General features: G+C 45.3%; 1 protein-coding gene across 2 annotated transcripts in view; it reads right to left on the bottom strand.

Annotated features, from left to right (window-relative positions):
- LOC126534889 (glucose dehydrogenase [FAD, quinone]-like) overlaps window positions 1–7492 on the bottom strand; it is a 79402-nt gene extending 71910 nt beyond the window's left edge. Inside the window, exons 1-2 of one of the 2 annotated variants that reach the window (XM_055072902.2) lie at window positions 7336–7492; window positions 6156–6466 (exon numbers count right to left, since the gene is read on the bottom strand). In XM_055072902.2, the coding sequence (XP_054928877.2) occupies window positions 6156–6306 (151 nt within the window). In that variant the 5' untranslated portion in view covers window positions 6307–6466; window positions 7336–7492. The remainder of the gene's footprint in view (window positions 1–6155; window positions 6467–7335) is intronic. The other variant, XM_055072901.2, reaches the window with a different exon arrangement.
- Between the last annotated feature and the right edge of the window lie 14556 nt (window positions 7493–22048).

Genomic DNA, 22048 nt, shown 5'->3' with positions numbered 1-22048 from the left:
TTGAAATCTCCAATGATGACCCAGGGATTGGAAGTTGAGGAAAGGATGTCTCGTAGTCTTTTGTAATCAAATCGACTTGACGGAGATAGGTAGGCGCCTACAAAAGTAAAGGCCCGATTCTTTTTCCTTACGTTTAGGCATATATATTGATTACTCTCATTAGGTGGTACAGGCTGATGAGTGTAGGTGAGGTCATGGCGAATAAACACCAAAACCTTACTGTTTTCATAAACAGATGACGACATAAATGATTCATATCCAGAAAGCCTGATTTTGTTCGATAAGTTCGGCTCGCAAATGACGATAATGGGAAACATGGGCGTACACGAAGCGACGGAAATCCGAAAGGCGCGCTCTGAGTCCGCGGGCATTCCACTGAAAAATAGTTGCTTGTCGGACCTCTTCCCTAAAAGACCGTGGCTGCGGAGCCATGATCTACTCAAGGGTTGCAAGCACCGGACTCAGAGCGTCCAGTACTTGAAGCGCACTTCTGGCAGACGGTGTGTGCATGTTGCTTAGAAGCACGCGAATGGCATTCATTAAAGGCCTAATAAGTGCTATCACTTGCTCATCTGGTTTCCGCGACTCCTCGGATACAGCACCTTGCTGTACTGGGGGCGGCTTCTTCTGCGGCTCTTCTGGCGGTCGTGTACGCGGAAGTGGCCGCCATTCCTTTGTGGAGAGAGATCTGGCAGTTTTCTCCCTTCCAACATCGGTGTTCGGACTGCTGGAAACGTCCGCTTATGATGATGCTTGACGAGGTGACTTTTCCTGATAGCTTGATGTTTTCCGCCGTGAAGACCTTCGTCGGTGACGTCGTCTTCGCCGTACTTTCACAGCGGCCTCTTTGTGGGTAGAGTTGTCTCTCACTATTTGTTTAAGAATGGTGATCTCTTTCTTGATCTGAGGACAGTCTTTGGAAGAGGCGCAGTGATCACCTTGACAGGACACTTCAACGTGGTTGCGCTGCAGTTGTCTTCTGAGTGGGGTTCGGCACATCGAGGGCACACGGCCGAATTTCTGCAGACAGCCTTCACATGTCTAATCTTCTGACAATTGAAGCATTGCATTGGTCTTGGAATAAATGGTCGAACCTGGTGGCGAAAGTGGCCGACCTTCACGTAGGGTGGAAGGCAGTCGCCTTTGAAGGTTATCCTCACACAACGTGTGTTGCCGAGGCGACCAACATGCACAATCACGTTGTGTTCGCTTGCTGGTTTTATGAGAATTGGGAGGTCTGCATTCGATATTTCATTGTCAATGTCATAGATGACTCCTGTTATTGTGGCACCATTCGTTGGCACGATGTATCGGACCTTGATGTTTCCCAGCTGCGTTACATGTTGTAGTATGGTCAGTGCACTCGGGTTCATCACATCGATCGCCAGGATGTTTCGCCTAGTGTTTATCCTAACATCCTTGATCTCATTTGGCACGGTGTTTTCTAGATACACGGAGAGTGCTTGCCGGTTGAGGACGCGCAGGTTGTCGGTAGCGTTCTGTGGCACAAACAGGATGGAGTGAGGCCATCGCTGAGGAGCTGTTTTCACAGTGTTCGAGCTGGACGCCGAAGATGAGTTGATAATTCTTCGTTTGGCCTTGCGGTACTGGACAAGCTGAAAGCTGTCTTCCGAGGACTCGTAACCTGATGCGCAGTAGAGCTCTGTGTCCTCGCTACCACTCGACGTATTTCCTCGCTTCCTCGAACCGATGTCCGCGGGTGAACGGGAACTGGGAGGATCCTCGGGGTGTTGCACATTCATCACCGCGATGGAGGGGGCGGTGGACCCCACAGGTGCAGTAAGAAGTCCAGAAAAACAGAGACGGGCGAGATGTGTTCCGCAAGAGGAGCACTTCGTCTTCGTCTTCCCGAAAAATGTTACTAAATGTTACTTCCCGAGAAATGTTACTTTTTTGAGAAATGTTACTAAAAAGTAAAAGTATATAGGATGTTGCTGAAGCTGATAGAAAGTTGATAAAAGTTCTTAAGAAAGTAAGCAAGCATTTTTGTATAGGTAAGAATGAGCGTTCCAAGGTGCCTTTTTTTTTCTTTATTATACCAGTGTCACACGGCCACTTTCGATCGCGATCGAGCCCGATCCCGTTCGAAATTCTCGACTGTGATTGGTTTCCTCTCACGGCTTGCTCAAGGGGGGCACAAGCGACCGCGAAATTCGATCCTGATCGGGCTTGACCGCCATGGAGAGTGCGCGGTGTGATACCCGTATTACACTAGTCGAAATACTAACTAGCGCTCGACATAATCGCATCTATTTCTTGTGCGTGAGGCTTTCCATTGACTGTCGCTACAACAAACGAACGTTTTGTTTATTTTGTGCTACAGTGGGCCGTTACGATTCCGTTCATAGCTTCAAAGTAGACAAGAGACAGCCGTTTCCTCGCTCGTAGAAGCATGAGAAAGTGTGCTTGTGCTTCGCAATGAACTTTGACCGACACGCTTGCTTCCGGCCGGAGCAGCAGACGCGACAACTCTCCGTTTGTAGGCTGCCGGCCGATGGCGGTATCTCTCGCGAACGGCAAGATATTTCACTGCCGTAGAGAGGATCGGTCCAGGAACGATTCTTGAGGCGATTTTTGTCGCTGAATGCGAGCATGGCCACGCCGGTTCGCCGTGCAGAGCGGAATCGGAACATTATTTTTCGATGAGTTAGCGCTGACGCAATGCAGGCGATTCGCTCGTCGGTCGTGCAACGCGCGGCGCGCCGGCAGGAAGCCGCGTCCACTTGAGACACCTCTTACGCGACGTACATACGTTCCAAGTTTCCAACGTTCTGCCGTTCCGCTGGTGGATGCACCGCCACGGCATCAATCTTTCCACTTCTGCCGCGGCCGTGCCTATAGCAGAGCACAGGCCCAACTGGATTGGGCGGAGCTTGCAATGATCGAGACCTTGGGGAGTACAGTTGTAGTATTTAATCACGCCCTCTTCAGGTTGGTTCCAGATCACGTGCTTTTAAACTCTCAATAGATGGTTTTTGGTCACGTGATCTAAAACTCTACGTCGTGAAGCCGGCTCATGACATCCTTTTACTACGTTTCTCAGACATGGTAGTAAAACGATGTAATGTAACGGATTTTACTGCCTCATGCCAAAGTAATTTTCTGGTGCAAGGTAGTCTTCAAAGCTCATGAGCCGCAAAAACCCCAATGTCGACTAAGTTTTGCTAACAGTGTAGGGGACTCCGGATTAATCTTCACCACCAAGGGATCTTTAACGTGCCCCGAATGCAGGGCACGCGGGCTTTTTTGCTTTTCGCCTTCGTCAAAATGCGGCTGCCGCGGAGGAATATGATCCCGTGGCTTCGTGCTCAGCAGCGCGACACCAATACCTGCTAACCCAGCGCCGCCGGTAGACACACCTTAAGAAGGCTCCACGCAGCGGGTCGCCATCTTTTGAGGCGACGCAAAACATGCGCAGCGAAACCCGCGGATAGCCGGCGTTCAGCGCCAAAAGATGACAAGCAAGTGTATAGTAACCTGTATCTGCAATTTCAACGTCGCTATTGGAATTGACAAATAGAACTTAAGCGTACCAAAAGTTACAGCTTCAGTAATATTGTGAACAAACATTACGAAGATCAGGTAAGTAGTATTTTTGTAACTTGCTTGAGCAGTAAGTAGCGTATGTAATGCGGTCCTGTGCAAAGGGTTGGGGGCCAGAGTGAGTGAGTGAGGGAGTAAACTTTATTTCGAATCAGAACGCTTCGCGTTCGGCGAGTTGGTGGGCTGGGGCTGCCGCCGAAGTTACGGTCAAGAGTTCTTGTCTGCCGTCAGCTTCCTTGGCCCGCTGGACTGCCCAGAGTTTGTCTTCCAGGTTAGAGCTTAGCAGCGCGGCTGTTGTGTATCTATCTATGGTTGTGTATATTTCTGTACAAATATTGTGCGTTAGTATCGGACTCGCGTATGATTTTATTTGTAGTTCTCTCCACTGGACAGGTTGCACTCTATTGAGTTGTGGATGCGGTGGTGGTGCATCTTTGCATGTTGTAATGGTTGGTAATATGGTTGAACCTGGTCATTCTGTCTTCCCATTCATATACTTCGGAGGGCCCTGTGGAGGGGTCTACGTTCGTCGCAACTCGGAAAGTGAGCCCTCGGGATACGTTGTATGCCGCCGCGTTAGAGTTTTCCTCTCCCGTTGAGTCAGGGGTGTGGGCTGATATCCACAGAGTTTGGACGCATTTGTCTTCGCTTCTTCTGCCTTTTCTGAGTATGCTTAGCGCCTCAGGTGAGATCCGGCCGTTTACGAAGTTCCGTACTGCCATTTGAAAATCGCTGATTATGTAGTATGCGTTGGCTTGTATTATGACTAACGCTATAGCCGCTTCCTCCGCCATTTCGATGCGTGCCGTGTTTATAGTCAAATTGTGCAGCACTGTCTATTTTGGTTAAGTACTGTCTATTATAGTACTTACTTACTGTCGATTATTCTGGTTAGTACAGTCTGTTATGTACTGATTAAGTACACTGTCTATTGTGGTTAAGCCACGAGGAATGAAGGAAAAGCTGCGCGCTCAAGTTATCGCAATTGATTGTAAATGTCACGAAGATTAAGAGGAAGCTTTAGTTCGGGGGCTGCTACCTAAACATGGGGAAAAGGAGAAATAAATTTTGTAGGCAACTAGTGCTTCAAACTTAATCAGGGCTGTTGCATTTAAAGAAACCTTCGTACCTAATACCTGTTGCTAACGAACTTCTGATTTCAGCCATCATTTCTTCGATTAAAACTTTTCAAAGTTGCGAATTTTCAGAAAACGAAGCTAGCAAGATTACAGCTTTTTAACTCGGAAATGAAAAATTGTATCAGAGTTTTGTCACTTTATCTAAAGCTACATGTAAAGCGGACAAACTAGGGTTATCCTACGTAGCTCTTAAGTACACCAAAAATATGTGAGTAAGGATTTTGTAAGAACCTTGTAATCAGCGTAAGCAATTCACATAGGATATTTGCATTCGCGTGGGCTGCACCGTTGAATTGCTTCCAAAACGACGTCCTTGATACATGACTCCGTGGAAAGGCTTGATGGTCAGTGTTGGGAGACGAGTTCCCAAGTTCAGTGACGCCACTGTCGGTGGCGTATTTAGCGTCGTCGAGGAAGGAGTCTGCACCGTGTTGCGGGCGCTGAGCTCTTTGAGTCGGACCCGCAGGCGTGTCAGTGCCTGAAGCGTCTGTTCATCATAACGCGCTTCACACTCGTACTACCTTTCAAAATTCTCGACAGGAACGACCTCCTCGAGTACGACATTGATCTTTCGAACCTAATCACGGCTTGCTATGAGCTTGTCTAGGACCTCGCTGAATGCCATTCGGTCATCGCATCCGCCATCCTACAGCGTCATCGCCTCATTCACGATTTTCGTTGGTTGGCTTGGTCTTGCTCATAATGTAGCCGGCTCCGCGTTTTGCTTCCCTGAGTGCAGTTCCGATGCGTATTAGGTTGCGCCGGTTGCAGTTCTTATAATAAACTCGTCTTTGCCGTCGCTCGTAGTCCACGTCATTGGGAGCCACTCGTTGTCCGTGGGTTGTCCGTGGGTTGTCGGTCCCATATGTCGCCAAATGCTGACCTCTTATAGGTAGCGCCGCCAGAATAGACGTAGTCGCAAGACGTCCACAAAACACTTTCATGACCAGAGAAAAAAACCCAAGAGGTAACATGATAATGATAAAGGTGCGCGCACTTCTTGGCGCCAGCCGCAGAGGCAGCAGCCCACGGTCCATTCTTTTTTTTCGTCGTCTGCTAATCTACGACAACTGTGACGTGGCCTCGTGATAACAGCATGCTGGCCCAAAATTGATGCCTCGGTTGCAGTGCTTTAAATTTTGAAACAAAGTTAGTGAAACTACGCATTTAATGCATCATCAACCGTCCCTGCATGGCGCGAAGTGTAGTTGAATTGTGTTCCCCGGAAAACTTCACTCATAATGAAAGCCAAAACAGGGATTCCAATGTGCCTCTTGAAGCCAACCGTCTATGAGAAATACCAGCTGCATTCAACTAGCAGTAGAACGTATGAGCTTCACATGCTTAACCATGGTCGCATGGGTACAGCAGAGCGCAGGCTGCCACAATATTTTACATTCATGGACAAAACAGTCAGTAATAATTACGCGGGAAAGTACAAAGCATACCTACCTATGATGTAGTCGTAAGAATCGTATAAATCTTTGGTGTCATAGCTGGATAGGTTCGGGCTGAATTCCAGGTGGAGAAGCGAGATGACGGATGCCAACATCAGCACGGGCCACTTGGGAATAAGAAACCGAATGTAGGTCAGCGGCGCCATTTCGTTCACACAGATGCCCAAGCACGTACGGAAACTCCAGGCAGCAACGTATGACGTGAAAACTTGTCTTCGCACTTGCACATATATTATATCGCGGATGGCAGGTGCTTATTCACTCGCCGACTCAGAAAGATGACAAGCGCTGTCGGCCGTACTGTATCTGAAATATGAACAGAGAATTCAGTTTTGATTTACGCAATTGAGCAGGAGGTATGCCTAACTTTTCTTTAGTTGTTTTCAGAGTCGGGCTTCCAGGAAGCTACATTCAGCAACTGTCGCGTTCCGTCGTAAAAATCACCTGCTTTGACAGATGCGACGAAAAAATAAGAAAGTAAGAGCGTGGTCTTGTAACTCGCGTTCTCGCTTCGGCGCATTGAAATGTTTGTAGCACGTTACTTCCACTCACAATAGTCGTTTTTATTCATGTGACCACGCTTCATTTAATGAACTGCATTTGCGAAACCTGTGGAAGTATATACATACAGCCGTTAGAAATCGTGAAGGTTTTCTTCTTCCAAAATGTGTCTTTCTTGTATACGCATGTCGACGCAATTAAATAATGTGTCCAGCACCATCTATAATTCAGGAAGGTCAGGTGCTTTTTCATGCTGAAGACATTTAGCGGGGCCAGTAACTGAGTATAGCTTTTTTTTAGGAAAGATTGCTGCCATTACGAGGTCAATAAGCCAGCTTACTATCTATTGCCATTGGAAACATCGAACCATGAAGCTGAAAGGGCAAAAGTGAGAGGAGCAAGCTAGGAATTCATATTTGAATGGGCAGCACAGTTCTCCGATTCTTTAGGAAGGAAGCAATAAAACGATCAAAGGCAAGAAACACGTCAGAAATGCAACAGCTATGACAGGCCATCCCGGGAATGTTACGCTATTGTCTTGTTTTAAAAAGAAAAAGACACACAATCACTCCGTATGCACGGTTAACCAGCCAAGCTTAAACGTATGGCCCCAGCGTTTATCACCGCGTTAATCCCGACGGTTCGTTAAACGACGGCTTGGTAGCCTGCCGAACCCTGGGTTTGCAGTTGCTGCTTGTGCTCGGCGCCACGAATCTGTTCTTGTGCCCGGCTGCAGTTTTGGCACGGCGCAGATGAGCTCGTTCCCGGTTCTGCTCACGGCTTTGCTTCATCCATAGATACATGCTTCTCAGGAGTACGTACTACGCGCGGCCTACACATTTCGGAGTCGGAGAGAAACTGCTGCGCGCGCGCTCGGCTACGACGGAGAGCAACGACGTCACTACTGGGGCAGCCAATCGCGCCGCTCTTTCTGTCATTTTTACGCGCAACTGCATGGGGTTGCGCCGGAGGAGTTTTCGGCGTACAGGTGACAGATGGGCGGACGGACGGACCAATCGGCTTGGCATATAGAGCTTTGCGGTGAAAAAATGGTTGATATGATTGGTGCGTGTTACACACGAAATGGTAAATGTGCACACAAAAATAAACGACGACACGAAGACTAGTTGCAATGAATGACGCTCGCCTTTTGTTTACGCCAGCAGAACACGGCAGGCTACGATTTTAAACTTCGCTCGAAACTTCTTTATGCGGCGTTGTCCAGCCGTGTCTGTGTACATAACGATAGCAGGATGCTCCGCAACAGTTCCATACATTTTTTTGTTATGGACATGCGACATGCGTTTTTCAGGCAATACTCACTTTCGATGAAAAAAGAAAGTAATGAGCCCACCACGGTAGATACTACCGTGGTGTTATTGCAGACGAGTGCCAAAGCGAGGTGGACATACCTTGGAGCAAATAACTGGAGCTTCAGAAGACGACTTAACAAAAGTCCAATAATTAACTTTTTATGAGTGACTAGGTGACAATTGTCTAAATAGCACATTTGCAGGCAGTGACATTTTCGTGCACAACCATTTCTGGAGACCCTGAAAGCCAAACCTATTTCGAGAAATGAATCATCAAATTCCAAGACTCAGTCGATGAAAGGTCGAAACTGAGCGCGTATTGCTACTCGCCAGAAGGCAACGACCCGTAAAGATGGCGGGAAGTTTGAATTATACAACGCCTCAGCAGGTCCTGACCCAGCACGCAGCCACACATGTGAGCCAGGTAAACAGTGAGTACCGGTAGGTGCCGCGACTGGCCAAGACGTTCGGTTTCCGCCTTCCTCGCGCTAGTCCTCACGGGGCGTTTCGGTCCGATATGACAGCGGAGCAGACTCTTCTCCTCTCCCGCGGCGCGCAGTTTCAATATTGCCTGGATTTACTGTTGAAATTCGATGAAAAATCTAACAAGTTGTGCGCGAATTTCAAGATTTTGTAAAGAAATGGGGTACACGAAAATATGACTGCCTTGAATTTCGTTTATAAATAACTGCCCTTAAGACACTAAAATTAAGTAAAGTAGTGCATTTTTATTCATTAGTCTTCTTACCCACGCGTTATTACTGGCAAAGTAGGTATGTTCGCCTCACCTGTGGACTTGCCTGAATAAACCCCTTATTCGTTGCGCCTAAAGCCTTCTTAGAAAAAAAAAAATCTGTATTGTTGAAAGAAACATTCTGTATCTTCTCGTGTTAGCCCATGATCGTGATTATGACTTGCGCCAGAACATTTTAGTATTAGCAAACCGGAAGCTCTTAGTTCCGCATTTTAATGTAATGTGCCTTTCAGGCTCAGCCATGTCCGATATAATAAAGTATGGCAACGTAAGAAACTTCTGCAACACGTTAAGGCGAAAGCCTGCTCCACACTTGGTAATGCGTCGTCTCGCATCGATGCGTTGCGGTCTTTGCAATTAATCTTCCTCGGCTAGTTTTCAACGCTTAGGTGCGGCTAGGCGCACTCGTGTAGCGTGGTATAGAGAGAATAGTCTAGACGAATTTTACATCCCACAAGTAACGCCGGAAGAAATAAAGAAAGCCTTGGGAGCTATGCAAAGGTGGAAGGCAGCTGGGTCGGATAAGGTAACAGCAGATTTGTCGAAGGATGGTGGGCAGATTATTCTAGAAGAACTGGCCAACCTGTGTACGCAATGCCTCATGACCTCGAGCGTACCGGAATCTTGGAAGAACGCCAACATATTCCTAATCCATGAGAAAGGGGACTGTCCGTTGCCTACAAAGTATTTACTATGGTAATCGCAAATAGCATCAGGAACACCATAGACTTCTGTCAACCAAAGGACCAGGCAGGATTTCGTAAAAGCTACTAGACAAAGACCATATTCACCCTATCACTCAGGTGATTGAGAATTGTGAAGAATATAACCAACCCTTATATATAGCTTTTATTGATTACGAGAAAGCGTTTGAGTCAGTCGAAGCCTCAGCTGTCATGGAGGCATTACGGAATCATGGTGTAGACGAGCCGCACGTAAAAATACTGAAAGGCATCTATAGCGGCTCCACAGGCACCGTAGTCCTCCATAAAGAAAGCAACAAAATCCCAATAAAGAAAGGCGTCAGGCAGGCAGATATGATCTCTCCAATGCTATTCACAGCGTGTTTACAGGAGGTATTCAGAGAGCTGGATTGGGAAGAATTGGGCATAAGAGTTAATGTAGAATACCTTTGTAACTTCCATTCGCTGATGATATTGCCTTGTTTAGTAACTCAAGGGACTAATTGCAATGCATGCTCACTGACCTGGAGATGCAAAGCAGAAGGGGCGCTCTAAAATTTATTCTGCAGGATACTAAAGTAATGTTTAACAGTCTCGGAAGAGAACGGCAGATTACGATAGGTAGCGAGGCACTGGAAGTAGTAAGGGAATACATCTACTTAGAGCAGATAGTGACCGCGGATCCGGATCATGAGACTGAAATAATCAGAATAAGAATGGGCAGGGGTGCGTATGGCAGGCATTCTAGGATCATGAACAGCAGGTTGCCACTATCCCTCAAAAGGAAAGTGTATAACAGCTGTGTGTTACCAGTACTCACGTACGGGGCAGAAACCTGGAGGCTTACGAAAAGGGTTCTACTTAAATTGAGGACGACGCAACGAGCTATTGAAAGATGAATGATAGGTGTAACGTTAAGGGAGAAGAAATGAGCAGATTCTGTAAGAGAACCAACGCGAGTTAATGACATCTTAGTTGAAATCAAGAAAAGGAAATGGGCAAGGGCCGGACGTATAACGAGGAGCGAAGATAACCGATGGTCATTAAGGGTTACGGACTGGATTCCAAGGAAAGGGAAGCGTAGTAGGGGGCGGCAGAAAGTTAGGTGGGCGGATGAGATTAAGAAGGTTACAGGAACAACATGGCCCCAATTAGCAGATGACCGGGGTAGTTGGAGAAATGTGGGAGAGGTATTTGCCCTGCAGTGAGCGTAACCAGGCTGCTGCTGCTGCTGCTGCTGATGATGATGATGATGATGACAGCGTGGTTAGGCTTACGTGAACAACGTTTCTCCCCGAGTTTACGTTGCATCATTTCAGCCGGGGATTAAAATTTATGGTGGTCTGTGTGTTGTACGGTTGAGTTCAATGAATGTACGCCCTCTTTGCTTCACATTACTGAGGGCTTCTGGTCTCTGCATTACGAGAGGGATGAGCAATTGGATTTTTTTTTCTCGATTACGGGGGTATGAGCTTTTGCTGATGATGATGGTTTGTGTACCATTGGACCGGACTGCGCGTTTTTTCAGGGTCATTGAGGGCATCAGCCATTTAAGGTGTTCGCCTTAAAAGCTAAGTATTCATCGGTGTGCCCACCTTCTCTTCGCGAACGCCACCCCTTCTATGCGGTTCTAGTCATTCCTCGTCATTTTTCTCCTTTCACCACAACCCTTTCGCCAGCCATCAAAGTTATTCAACGCTTACGCTTTTGTGTAAAGCAAGTTGCGTCGAAGAGAAACCTAAGTCAGAAACTTGTGCGCACGACACATTTACCTTGACAATGCGAAAGCCTACCACTTAGGCTAGACTGAAAACGATGTTTTTCATTTGCCTTCAGGCGCATGAGACGTCGGCCAGAGGAGCAGCATGGGGTCGGTAATATCAATTAGTGATTAATCACGTAATCGATTCGCTGCATCCCTCAAAACTAGTAATCTTCATCGATGTCGATCTTTGATTTATTCGCCCTAATTGATTAGACCTGGCCGAATAACAGTTTTCTAGAGTTTGAAAGGAGTGGCGCGAAAATTTTGAAACCATACTTCAATAACGGCGCACGAGCTATGACTGTTCGGTTGCAGTAGAGCGACTGCTTTTTCGAGTCACGCGTGATGCCGTGAGGAGCGCTTCCCCTATCTTCCCGCCACGCCGCCCGAAGCCGGAGGAATACTTTCAAGGCATACTTTAGCAACCCAGTCGTTGATAATGGTGCCCCTCCCAGTACTCTAAACATTGGCGCAGCACGTGCGCCAGATGGATGGATGGATGGATGGATGGATGGATGGATGGATGGATGGATGGATGGATGGATGGATGGATGGATGGATGGATGGATGGATAGAAATCAGGATGGATGGATGGATGGATGCATGGAGGGATGGATGGATGGAGGCTATAAGCATCCCCTTCGAAAGAGGGCAGTGGGCTGCGCCACCAAGGTCTTTAGATTAATTTACCAAGGGACGTATCCATCTTCAAAGAACCTAAATAATTCACAGCATCACGCTTTCTTTTACCACTATTGGGAACTTTTTCTTGTATGCCTTTTTGTACGTTTGTCGTCTTCATATTTTCTGCCACAAAATTTCTGATCGCCTCTTAGTAAATTCTATTGGGGACATGTTTACTTTGCCTCTGCTATCGCCAAATTCAATGGCTTCCAGGAGGCCAGAGGGCAGACCGCTGGGCAGATATCTTCACATTCTAATAAAACAGGTTCCATCGTTTCCCTAGTTTACGACAGTAAGCATACTCTTCTTCTTTCTTGTTGTACCTCGCTTTATAAGCACACCTGTTAGGCATTCTTATCTCGTTCGAAAGGTGAAGAGCTTCCTTATGAGTTATCATAAGGTTTCTCTTTGCTGACTTCGTTTTTCCTTCTTGGGTAGTTAGTCATAATAGGTTGAAACTCGAAGTAAATACTAGCTACCTAGCGGCCGCGCTGAGAAACAGTCGATCCATGTTCAGGCTTGAATCGACAGAGGATATGATATCACGACTTCTTCTGAATGCCAATTAGTGGTCAAGTCGTCGTCATGCCGCCGGGCATACGCCCCAAAAAGAACAAAGACGCATGTCGAAGGACTTTTGTTGCGTTTGATTATGCGTGTCAACACGCTGGAAAAACATCATTATGGGGTTTAATCATTTCCAGAAAAAAAAAGAAAACACTACGCGCCCCCGAGAGTGACTTGGACAAGATACATACATACTGGGAAGAAAGTGGCTAATACTGCGCAGGCTTGTTCGACCCACTGTACTCGCAGCGACTTCTTTCTTGGCCATTGCTTTCTTTTTATCTGTTTTAAGAATCTTGCTGGTGTTTCAAACTGCGGAGCGTACTTTGTTTAGTCCGGTGCTTTGATAAATCACAGTGATGCACACTCAAGCTTCACTTCATTTGCTTCGTTTATAATTTTCTGCCACAGTATTAGTGTTACATAATGCCTTAAGCGGCGGCAATGTTCTCGCTAATGTACTTTTGCCTGTAGGCACGCTAGCAAAAATGAGAACTACCTAGGAATATCTGGGGAGGTGTTCCGTAAGAGTCCACCTAGTGGGCATGTCCATTTCCTCTGCTGTTGAAGTTCTGACTGGCTGGGCTGGGCTGCGCGCCCGCAGCAGAGAGACGCTACAGCCAATCAGCACTTCAGCAGCAGACTAAATGAACATGTCCACTAGCTGGACCCTTACAGAATAGCTCCCCTGAACTGGAATCATGACATAAGTTTTGCCGGGAGGCGACAAGCTGTTTTGGCGCTTTAGTTTAGTGGTTAAAGCACCAGATGCTGTTTTCTCATTCAACGTGGCGAGATGCTAATTTATTCGTTCGCTATAAATTTAGAAGCAGCTGCAAACAGCGCTCGTTCTATCCTTGCAGCGTTAGACCTGTGCACAACGCCCTTAATTTGCATTAGGGCACAGGGCACACAGTTAAATTCAATTATGACTGGTTCAATTTGTGTCCGATTCATGCATATACAGTAATACAACTGACTCTGCTGAGACAAAAACTTCGCTAAGTTTTGGAAACCTGTAGGATGGTTGTTCTTTACTTCTCACGTTTCACCAGGTTTGACAACTTCTACGCTGGGCAGGCGTCTTCTGTGTTGCCGAGCCGGAGCCTTAGCTAGAACACTGCGAAATGCGTGCACGAACAAGCGCCAGCCATTAGACCTATACCTTATCACACGGATCAGCATACTATAAAAAGAAAGGTGCACCCCGACTCACTAATGAAACTCTTTTTCGTTTTTATACAGAGACACATTGACCAGGTAACCTAATAGTTTTTTGCCTCGGCCTAGGTGTGCGCAATATCTATATTTAGTTTTTCAAAGCACGACAGGCGTACCTGCCTACTGCCTATATATATATAGCGTGATGCTGCATTATATTCTGCAGGCTGAGTAACGGAGTTCGGAGTGGTCAATGGCGACCGACAATTTATTCTCGCATGGTGGTTGTGTGGATATTCCAAGACGGTGTCGGTTTTACCCAGACATCCCAACCATATAACAATTCTTCGCTCTATGGAAAAGTGAATGTGGCTTAAAAAACTAAATGATTAATTTTCTTTTCCCTGTACATATTGAAATTTCTTGCATGTACAAGTGGTCTTCACTTTTCACTTTTGTAATTTTACTTATTTATAGTTTAACTGTACTTTGTGCTTATTGAATTTTGCAATAAGTGTGATTTTATGACATACGTCGTTTATCTCATCAAAAGCCACTATTGCCAACTATAGTTAGTTTCTAAAAGATTAAAGATTACCTTTATCAAACGTTTAGAAACTTCTGTTTTATACTTGGTTCCAGCGATCAAGCAATAAAGTATGTTTCTACAGAAATAGATAACCGTCTTTCAACCTTTCTAAAAGATCCTGGTGAAAATTTTCATGAATGAATTATTTGACGAAAAAACCTGCATTTATTGCGATTAATTAATTAAAGACAAAAATGATGCACAAATAATTGTTTTTCTAATAAAAAAAACACTAATCCACCATTCCTAGAACAGTAATGAAAGCTTTAAACATGTAAAAAAGCATACCAGCGGGTGTAAAGTTTTGGTCGAGATAAAATCTAGCGCGATCTCATCCGTTAATATAAATAGGCCTGGGTGCACATCTGGAGAAAGCCTTTGCGTACGTATAATGTAAGAAAGCTTGCCGTTCCAATAGGTACATGTGTTGTACTGGCATGTGTGCTTGCGCGCAGGATGGTCAATGCAACTGACATCTTCACGAAAACGTGCCTGGCTGCTACTTTTACGTGTTAGAAGCTGCAGCACATGACCACTTTTCCGATGGGCTTCCGGCAACTGCACAAACTGGTAGCAATACGTTTTTACAACTTGTGTCACGATGTCCGCTTCACGCCTACGTGCTCAAAAATTGAAAGATCAGAACACAAACGGAAGTATTGGCTAGGTGTCACAAGATATCACAAAATCAGTCACCACATAAGTACACTGGTGAACATAAGTCGTGGTAAAGATAAGATAAAAACTGCATAGCTACAGCTCCGCTGGCCCCACCTCACCAATGCATTAGGCAGCAAACATGGAAGCAAAAAAAGGAAGCTACAGAAGTGCAGTATATAGGTATTCTTAAACAATTCAAGAAGGTGCGCACATGCAAAAATATAACAGGCATTATGAAGTTATAATATTGAGACCTATTCAGGTTATCTGCGGCTAGAAAATTTTTCACCGCATTCTTAGCACTTATGTTGTCACAGGAAAACGCATTGTCTACGGCAGAAATGCTTCATCGCCGAAAACTAGCTGTGCTTTTGTTAAACACATAGAAAAAAGACACAAACTTTGCTTCCATTTTTTTCTGTAATCATAAAACATTTGCTAAAAAGGTTGTAGAGCGTTTAGATGGACGCACTTTTCTTTATTTACCGCCCGTGTTGATCTGGACGTCCGAATGACCTGTGTGTAAAAATGGGTATGAAATCTGGATATTTCTGTGTCGGAATTGCCGAAACACAATACAGATTCCAAAAAAGTTTAGAAAAATCTGTCCTTCCACATACACGCGTCAGTGATGAAAACTAGGCTAGCTCATAAAGGTTACACACTCTTATTGCTCCATGGAATACATCATTTCTTAAGCATATCGAATTTCCCTGTTTACTGCAGTTTTTATTCACCGGATAGGTAAATGTAAAAAATAAGTTTCATCTTTCGGATTTCAGTTGGCACTGTTTATGAAGGCAATGCCAACACGTCGAATATTTATTCTGGCAACAGTAGTGATACTGATATATGCAACAGCTTCTTGCTTCTTCTTTTTCGTCTAGCTTTTTACTGTTTCTATTCCATTTCTTTTTAATATATCACCAATGTAAACAAATCTTCTTTTGAACAACATTTACCTTGCTTGTAGAAGGTTAAGCCCAAACAGAAAGCAGATGACGTTGCGCGGGGCATCGAACCTCTTGCCAAATTTCGTAGGATTTCGACAGTACATCGCTTTCATTACACCAGAGGCGACGTTGCGGAACCACGGCCGCAGTAGAGATGTATCCCACCGCCCCCATATATCGTCAACTGCACTGCGTTCGAGACACGCTTGTGGAATTTATGGCATATAATATGTGTGTCTCATTTTTCTTTGTGTACCGACTAGCTTGATGGTAATGTATGCTGTGCCTCTGTAAGAGAGGATTGGCCGTTGCTGAATTATGCTTCAGCCTGGACCAGCGCAACAAAAATCCACTAACATACCTGCAGGACGCCGCGGAGTTTAGCGGATGCCACGAATGTTTGAGCATAGAATACTTAGAATCGAACAGCAGCGAGGTTGTTTTGCCTTCGTACACTTCCCGTTTTTCTTGAACGGTGGCGCATGTCGATAACTTCAAACAATAGGCTCGTTGCCGAGTTCTGTGGGTTCGCCCCGCAGTTCCGCGCTTCCAAGAATCAGCCACCTCCCCCGGAAATGAAACAGACACCCTAAATAGCAGCCGACGTTTACAGCCTCTTTGGACGAAATAGACAGAGTATGGGTTTTGTGATGGTGGTTTTTTTTCTGTCCTAGTAACGGTTAGCTAGATTTCCTGGGCTCATGCAATGCAGCTTCCATCGCGCATCCTGAGCCACGCCCGTTGTTTCTTCTGGCGACCATGGAGAGGTAACATCAAGCCTAAGCCTGTCCTTGGGACTGTGAATACTGGTAGCAATGACACTTGCAAAAGCCATTCAGTGCCAAAAACACACATCTTGTGCGAGTTGACAGCTAACCACAAAGGCGTGCATCGATGGGCATCGGGTTCCCAGAGTAAAACCAAGAATGAAGCTGTGTCAAGTGACATTGATTGCCCTCTTTGGAAGTCAGAATGGTGCCGAGTAAAAAGGGTTTTCAGAAAAGCTCCGGAAGATTACTACAACGAAATGAGTCAATAGCACGAGCAAGTATTTTTTGCCGTGAAAACGTAGAATAGGCTTTTATTGATCTACAGGACAAGTGGACGCACAAGTAGAACGTCCTTGTTCACCACAACTACAGTGCGAGGGAGAGAGAGATTCCAAAACAGCCCCATTGAACATTTGGACATAGAAAGAGTCGACAGATTAGGTTGCTTTAATAGTAACAGAAATAGGCCTACATTTGTTAAATTCGCGTATTTCAAAGTAAAAGAGTGTGTTTTGTCGTGCGCTAAAAAACTAAAAGGGGCTGAATAAAGGATCTAGAAGACTATTATCATAACACGCTAACTGCTACAAGCCATCGAGTTCAGTTTTCCAAAGCACAACAGAGACCCTTCCAACTGCGCCACAACAAATTACTAACCGGAAATACATGTTGCACATACGACCACAGTTCTAACACGCTAATAGCTTGATCACCGGGTTCCTAGCATCCGGCATTGACAATAACCGTCCGAACAACTACCTTTCATTTCATTACACGAATATCCACAGTATTCACAAACTTTATGCCCTCCAAAGCCTGCTCAGTATAACGACATCGAACATCGCCATTCTTACTAAAGCTTCCCTTAACATATCCGTTAAAAAGGCGGAAATTCCTTTACATTTCCCAAATTTTTCCATATTTTCGACATGATGGAACCCACAAAAGGGGTGGCGGCGAACTGACAGAAGAAGAACATAGAATTTATTGACAGGAAATACAGAGAGGTCGACCTCAGCTTGTGCGCTCTAGTCTGCTACTCTGCAGTGGGGAAGAAAGAAGGAACGGGAGTGAGTACTAGGACGGGTGATGATGATAAGAGAAGTGGTGAGTGCTTATGTACATTAGACAGCGGCCCTACCAGATCCGTTCATCTAGCTTGGTGTCATGCAGAAACTTAGATAACGCTGTAGTTGCCCGCATTCAAGTTGCAGTGTCAGGCCCTGGGCCGAGAATAGCGTCCTCCGACAGTGGTTGCTTCCCAACGCTGGCTAGGAAACTTCCCAACGTCTTTCGCTCCAGCATATATAGTATGCTGATATGTGCACACGAAAGTCTTTAGTGCGCTTAAATAGCAGTAACAACGTCCTTGGAAATTGTCTTTGTGATAAGCAACGCTTCCCACCCGACCGCTGTTATCGGTACATTCTATCGTCCACCCCACGCACAGCTCTCTTTCGTAGCTAACTTCCATGAGGTGTTTCACTCGCAAACAAGGCTTTATCCCCAATCTCCTCTCGTACTGTTCGGTGGTTTCAGCTTCCCTGCCATCAATGGGTCTAACGTAGCAGAACCAGCGTCAAAAGAACACTGTTGAAAATGGCTTCAATAATTCATCTCTTACGTTTGGCTCAGCACAAATTGTCAGTAGCCCCATGCCGTGCAATGATAGGTCTTCTAACATATTAGGTCTTATCTTCACTTCGCACTCCGATAATGTTTCGCCACTAATTCATTTACCCCAGCCTTAGCTATCCATCAATTCTACATACCTCATTCCAATGTTGCATTCCTACCTTCAATAAAACTAGAAAAAAAAAAATACTAGGCTTTGCGACAAAGGCACGTTTGCTGATATGGATATTCAATGTGCCGAATTGGCGAGCTCGTTTTTTTGTCTGTTCCTCGGAACGTTCCGCGGAAACTAACTGGCTGACGTTCAAAAATACAACACATGAAGTAATAAAAACTTGCATACCTACTATCACTGTAACCGAAAAGCACTCACCACCGTGGTTAAACGCGGCATTAAAGCGTCTCAACAATAAAAAGAAATGGCTTTACCGCGCTGCTAGGCATTCTGACTCTGAGTGCGCGTCGCATAAATACTAGACCGCTGAAAAACCTCACATGTCTCTTGCTAGTCAAACAAAACAAAACAAAACAAACGAACTAACTCTAAACAATTATGGAATATTATAAATCGAAAGCGTTCGTGACCACTTGCACTGTGTGACGAGCAAAATAAGCCTATTCCCGATCACGAAATCGACGAAATGCTTAAGTGTGTATTCTTTTGCATGTTTGCTAAAGAACCGAAATGTGAACTTGTTCAATCCTTATGTTTAAATTGCCATACTATGCCCGGAATCAACTTTTGTTCTTAGGGCATCAGGAAATGGCAATCCCAGCTGTCATCTTCACCTGGCGTCGATCGTATTAATTTCAAAGACTTAAAGATACTACAAATATTACTAGCCAGATCCTATGTCATATTTTTCAGTAGTCTTTGTGGTCAGGAGTGGTGGCGGATGATTAGAAAGAGGATAAGGTTACACCAGCCTGCAAGAAAGGTCCTTCATGATTATGTATTAATTACCACGCAATTTATCTAACCACCGTCTGTTCGAAATAATGTAACATGTACTTTACTCTCACATTGCTACTTTCCTGATGTCTGCCAATTTCTTCCACCCTAACCAACATGGCTTCCGTAAAGGTCTATCTTGTGATAGCCAATTAGCTCTGTTCTTAAATGACATGAGCTCTAACCTTGATCAAAACACCCCAGTTGATGCCCTCTTTTTACATTTCGAAAAGGCGTTTGACAAAGTTAGGCATCGATGGCTTCTCCACAAATTTTCTCGCTTGCACCTAAATCTTCGTGTTTTAGAGTGCATGCGCAATTTCTTAATTCAGTTTCTGCATGCTAACAACCACTCCTACTCTAAAGGTCTCGTTCTTTACGGAGTACCGCAAGTCCTTGGGCCTCTTCTCTCCCTTACATATTTTGTTACAGTATATTGGTGAGTTACCCACTAAACTTTTTTCTAACATTCGCGTTTGTGCTGAGGATTGTGTCATATATTGCCCAATCCTTACTAGTAACGATATCCGCACATTACAAGATGATCTTGACAATGTTACCATTGGTGCAACAAGTAGCTAATGCTATTGAAGAGTACGAAGACTTGAGTAGTGCTCTTTCATTGGCGGAAGCTTCACGTTCTCTGCAACACGGAAATATAATATCTGGAGTCAAGCTACTACCTTGGCCTTCCTCTTTCAAATAAGGTTTCTTAGTCTTCTCACATTACGAAGAACACTGATGAAGTCAATCGCATACTTGGTTATTTCCGCCCCCCCCCCCCGCCCCCGCAACTTGCTCTTCGTAACCCCACCCTAAAATACTCACATATCTAACTTTTGTCAGACCTCAGCTAGAATACGCATGCTCCATTTCGGACTCATACCAAAGAGCCCTTTCTAACACTCTAGAGGCAGTTGAAAATCGTGTACCTTGTTTTGTTTATTCTGATTATTCATACCACACAAGTCTCTCTCAGCTGAAATTAAAAGCACAAATTTCAGATATAGATAGAAGGCGTCATGTTTTACAGCAAAGCTGCATACCTCTACCGTCGAAGGAAATTTTCATGTCGTTGGCGGGGTAAGCAGAAAACTCCCCAAGCGTGGGCCGATCCCGCAGATGTGCAATGCCGCGCCGACCCACGGTGGAGGTCAAGTAGGCGTGAAGCACTCCCCATACGAGGACCGATCCCGAAGATAGTGCAATACCGACCAGACCTGCGACGGAGGTAGTAGTAGTAGCATAAACTTTATTTTGTCCGAGATGGACTTAAGAGAGGATGGGAGTGGGAGGGCCCGTCCTCTTCTTCCTCAAGCGGCGGCCAGGCCTTGCGCTTTGGCGGCGTCTTCGGCCATCTGGACGACCCGGAGTTGGAGATCCAGGTGTAAGGTGAGCAGTGTAGTCTGCCACTGCTCCAGAGTAGTGACGGAAAGGGGAGGAAATAAGCTAGTGCATTTTCTGGTCGTTATCAGGGGACATGCCCACATGATGTGGTGAAGATCGGCTCTACCTGCGCATAATTTACAATCCGCTGTATATAGCCAGGCATAGAGGTGACTGTACATCATTTGGTTTGGGCACTGTGCGTCTGTAAAGGCTGCCAGGCAAGTGATTGCTTTTTATCAAATTTCTTGTGAGCGGCAGGGTAATTTCCCTGGCCTCACACTGGAATTGTAGAATTTCCTTGTAGGATACCATCTGGTCTCTGCCTGAGCAGTGGAGAAATTCGAACCGCTCATCTCAAGAGGTTGTCGTGTGGCCGCGGAGGGACGCCGCACTGTGAGCAGCTTCGTTTCCCGGAAGACCGGAGTGCGCCGGTGCCCAAACGACTTGCGTCTATCTGTGCCGAGTGTCGGGTACCCTGGCCAGAATGTTGAGGGTTTCAGGCGAAATGCGCCCTTTCGCGAAATTTCGTATAGCTGTCTTTGAGTCGCTGACTATGAATTTGGCTGCGGATGAAGCGTACGCCAATGCGATTGCGACTTCCTCTTCGACCTCCAGCGAGTTTGTAATAACTGAGGTTGCAGCGATCGTTCGATTTTGCTGATCTAGTACCGCCGCTGTCATAGCGTCTCGGTCATGGTACTCGGCGGCGTCTACATAGGCCACGTCCTTAGAATTTGCAAAGCGTTTTGCTTTACGAACTTAATGCTTGATGTCAGCCACGGCAACCTGTTACAATTCCTTAAAAAATAGCTTTCGTGTATCTACTAAACCTCTTAGTGAGCGCTACATTATTGTCTAAATTGAAGACGTATATGTCCTTTGCAGTGGAGTGCCTAATTGTGCAACTTTTATTATCAGATTCGAGTCCACGAAAAGAAATTTATGTAGTCAACCCCAATTGAAAGAAAAAAATATATTTTTGTCAGGCACAAAATTATTTTAACATTGTCTTTCTTCTCACTATGCCCCTCATTTTATTGTAACTTCATTTCTCCACTGTTGGAAAACTGTGAGCTCTTGTACGATATTTGGTGCTGATACTGACAGTGCATGTTCTGTATAAAAAGTGGCAAACACCCACTGTGGGAGATAGACGACATACCTTATGTTATTACGATAGCAAAATATTATCAAATCTAAGAGAGAAACAGAACTTAAATAAAGCAATGCCTAACTCATTATTCAGCCTCGCAAGAATAAGACAATACTGAGTGACAAAAATACCATCAGGAATTGAAACGAGTGCATAAACAATGTCTCAGAGTCTTTGTACTCAACATTAGAAAATTTCTATTTTTGCCAATTAAACATTTTTATTGAAGACCAAGTAATGGAACTATACTCGCGAACGCGTAACACAAAAATTATTAGCGAGGTATTTCATCTTGGACAGATAATATACACATGTCCAAGCATTTCAGTTCACTTTGTCTTCTTCAGGCATGAGGGGTA

Source organism: Dermacentor andersoni, chromosome 7 (genome assembly GCF_023375885.2).
Source record: "Dermacentor andersoni chromosome 7, qqDerAnde1_hic_scaffold, whole genome shotgun sequence".
Classification (NCBI taxonomy): domain Eukaryota; kingdom Metazoa; phylum Arthropoda; class Arachnida; order Ixodida; family Ixodidae; genus Dermacentor; species Dermacentor andersoni.
The sequence above is the reverse complement of the archived record's forward strand: the minus strand, read 5'-3'. Positions and strand labels throughout refer to the sequence as shown.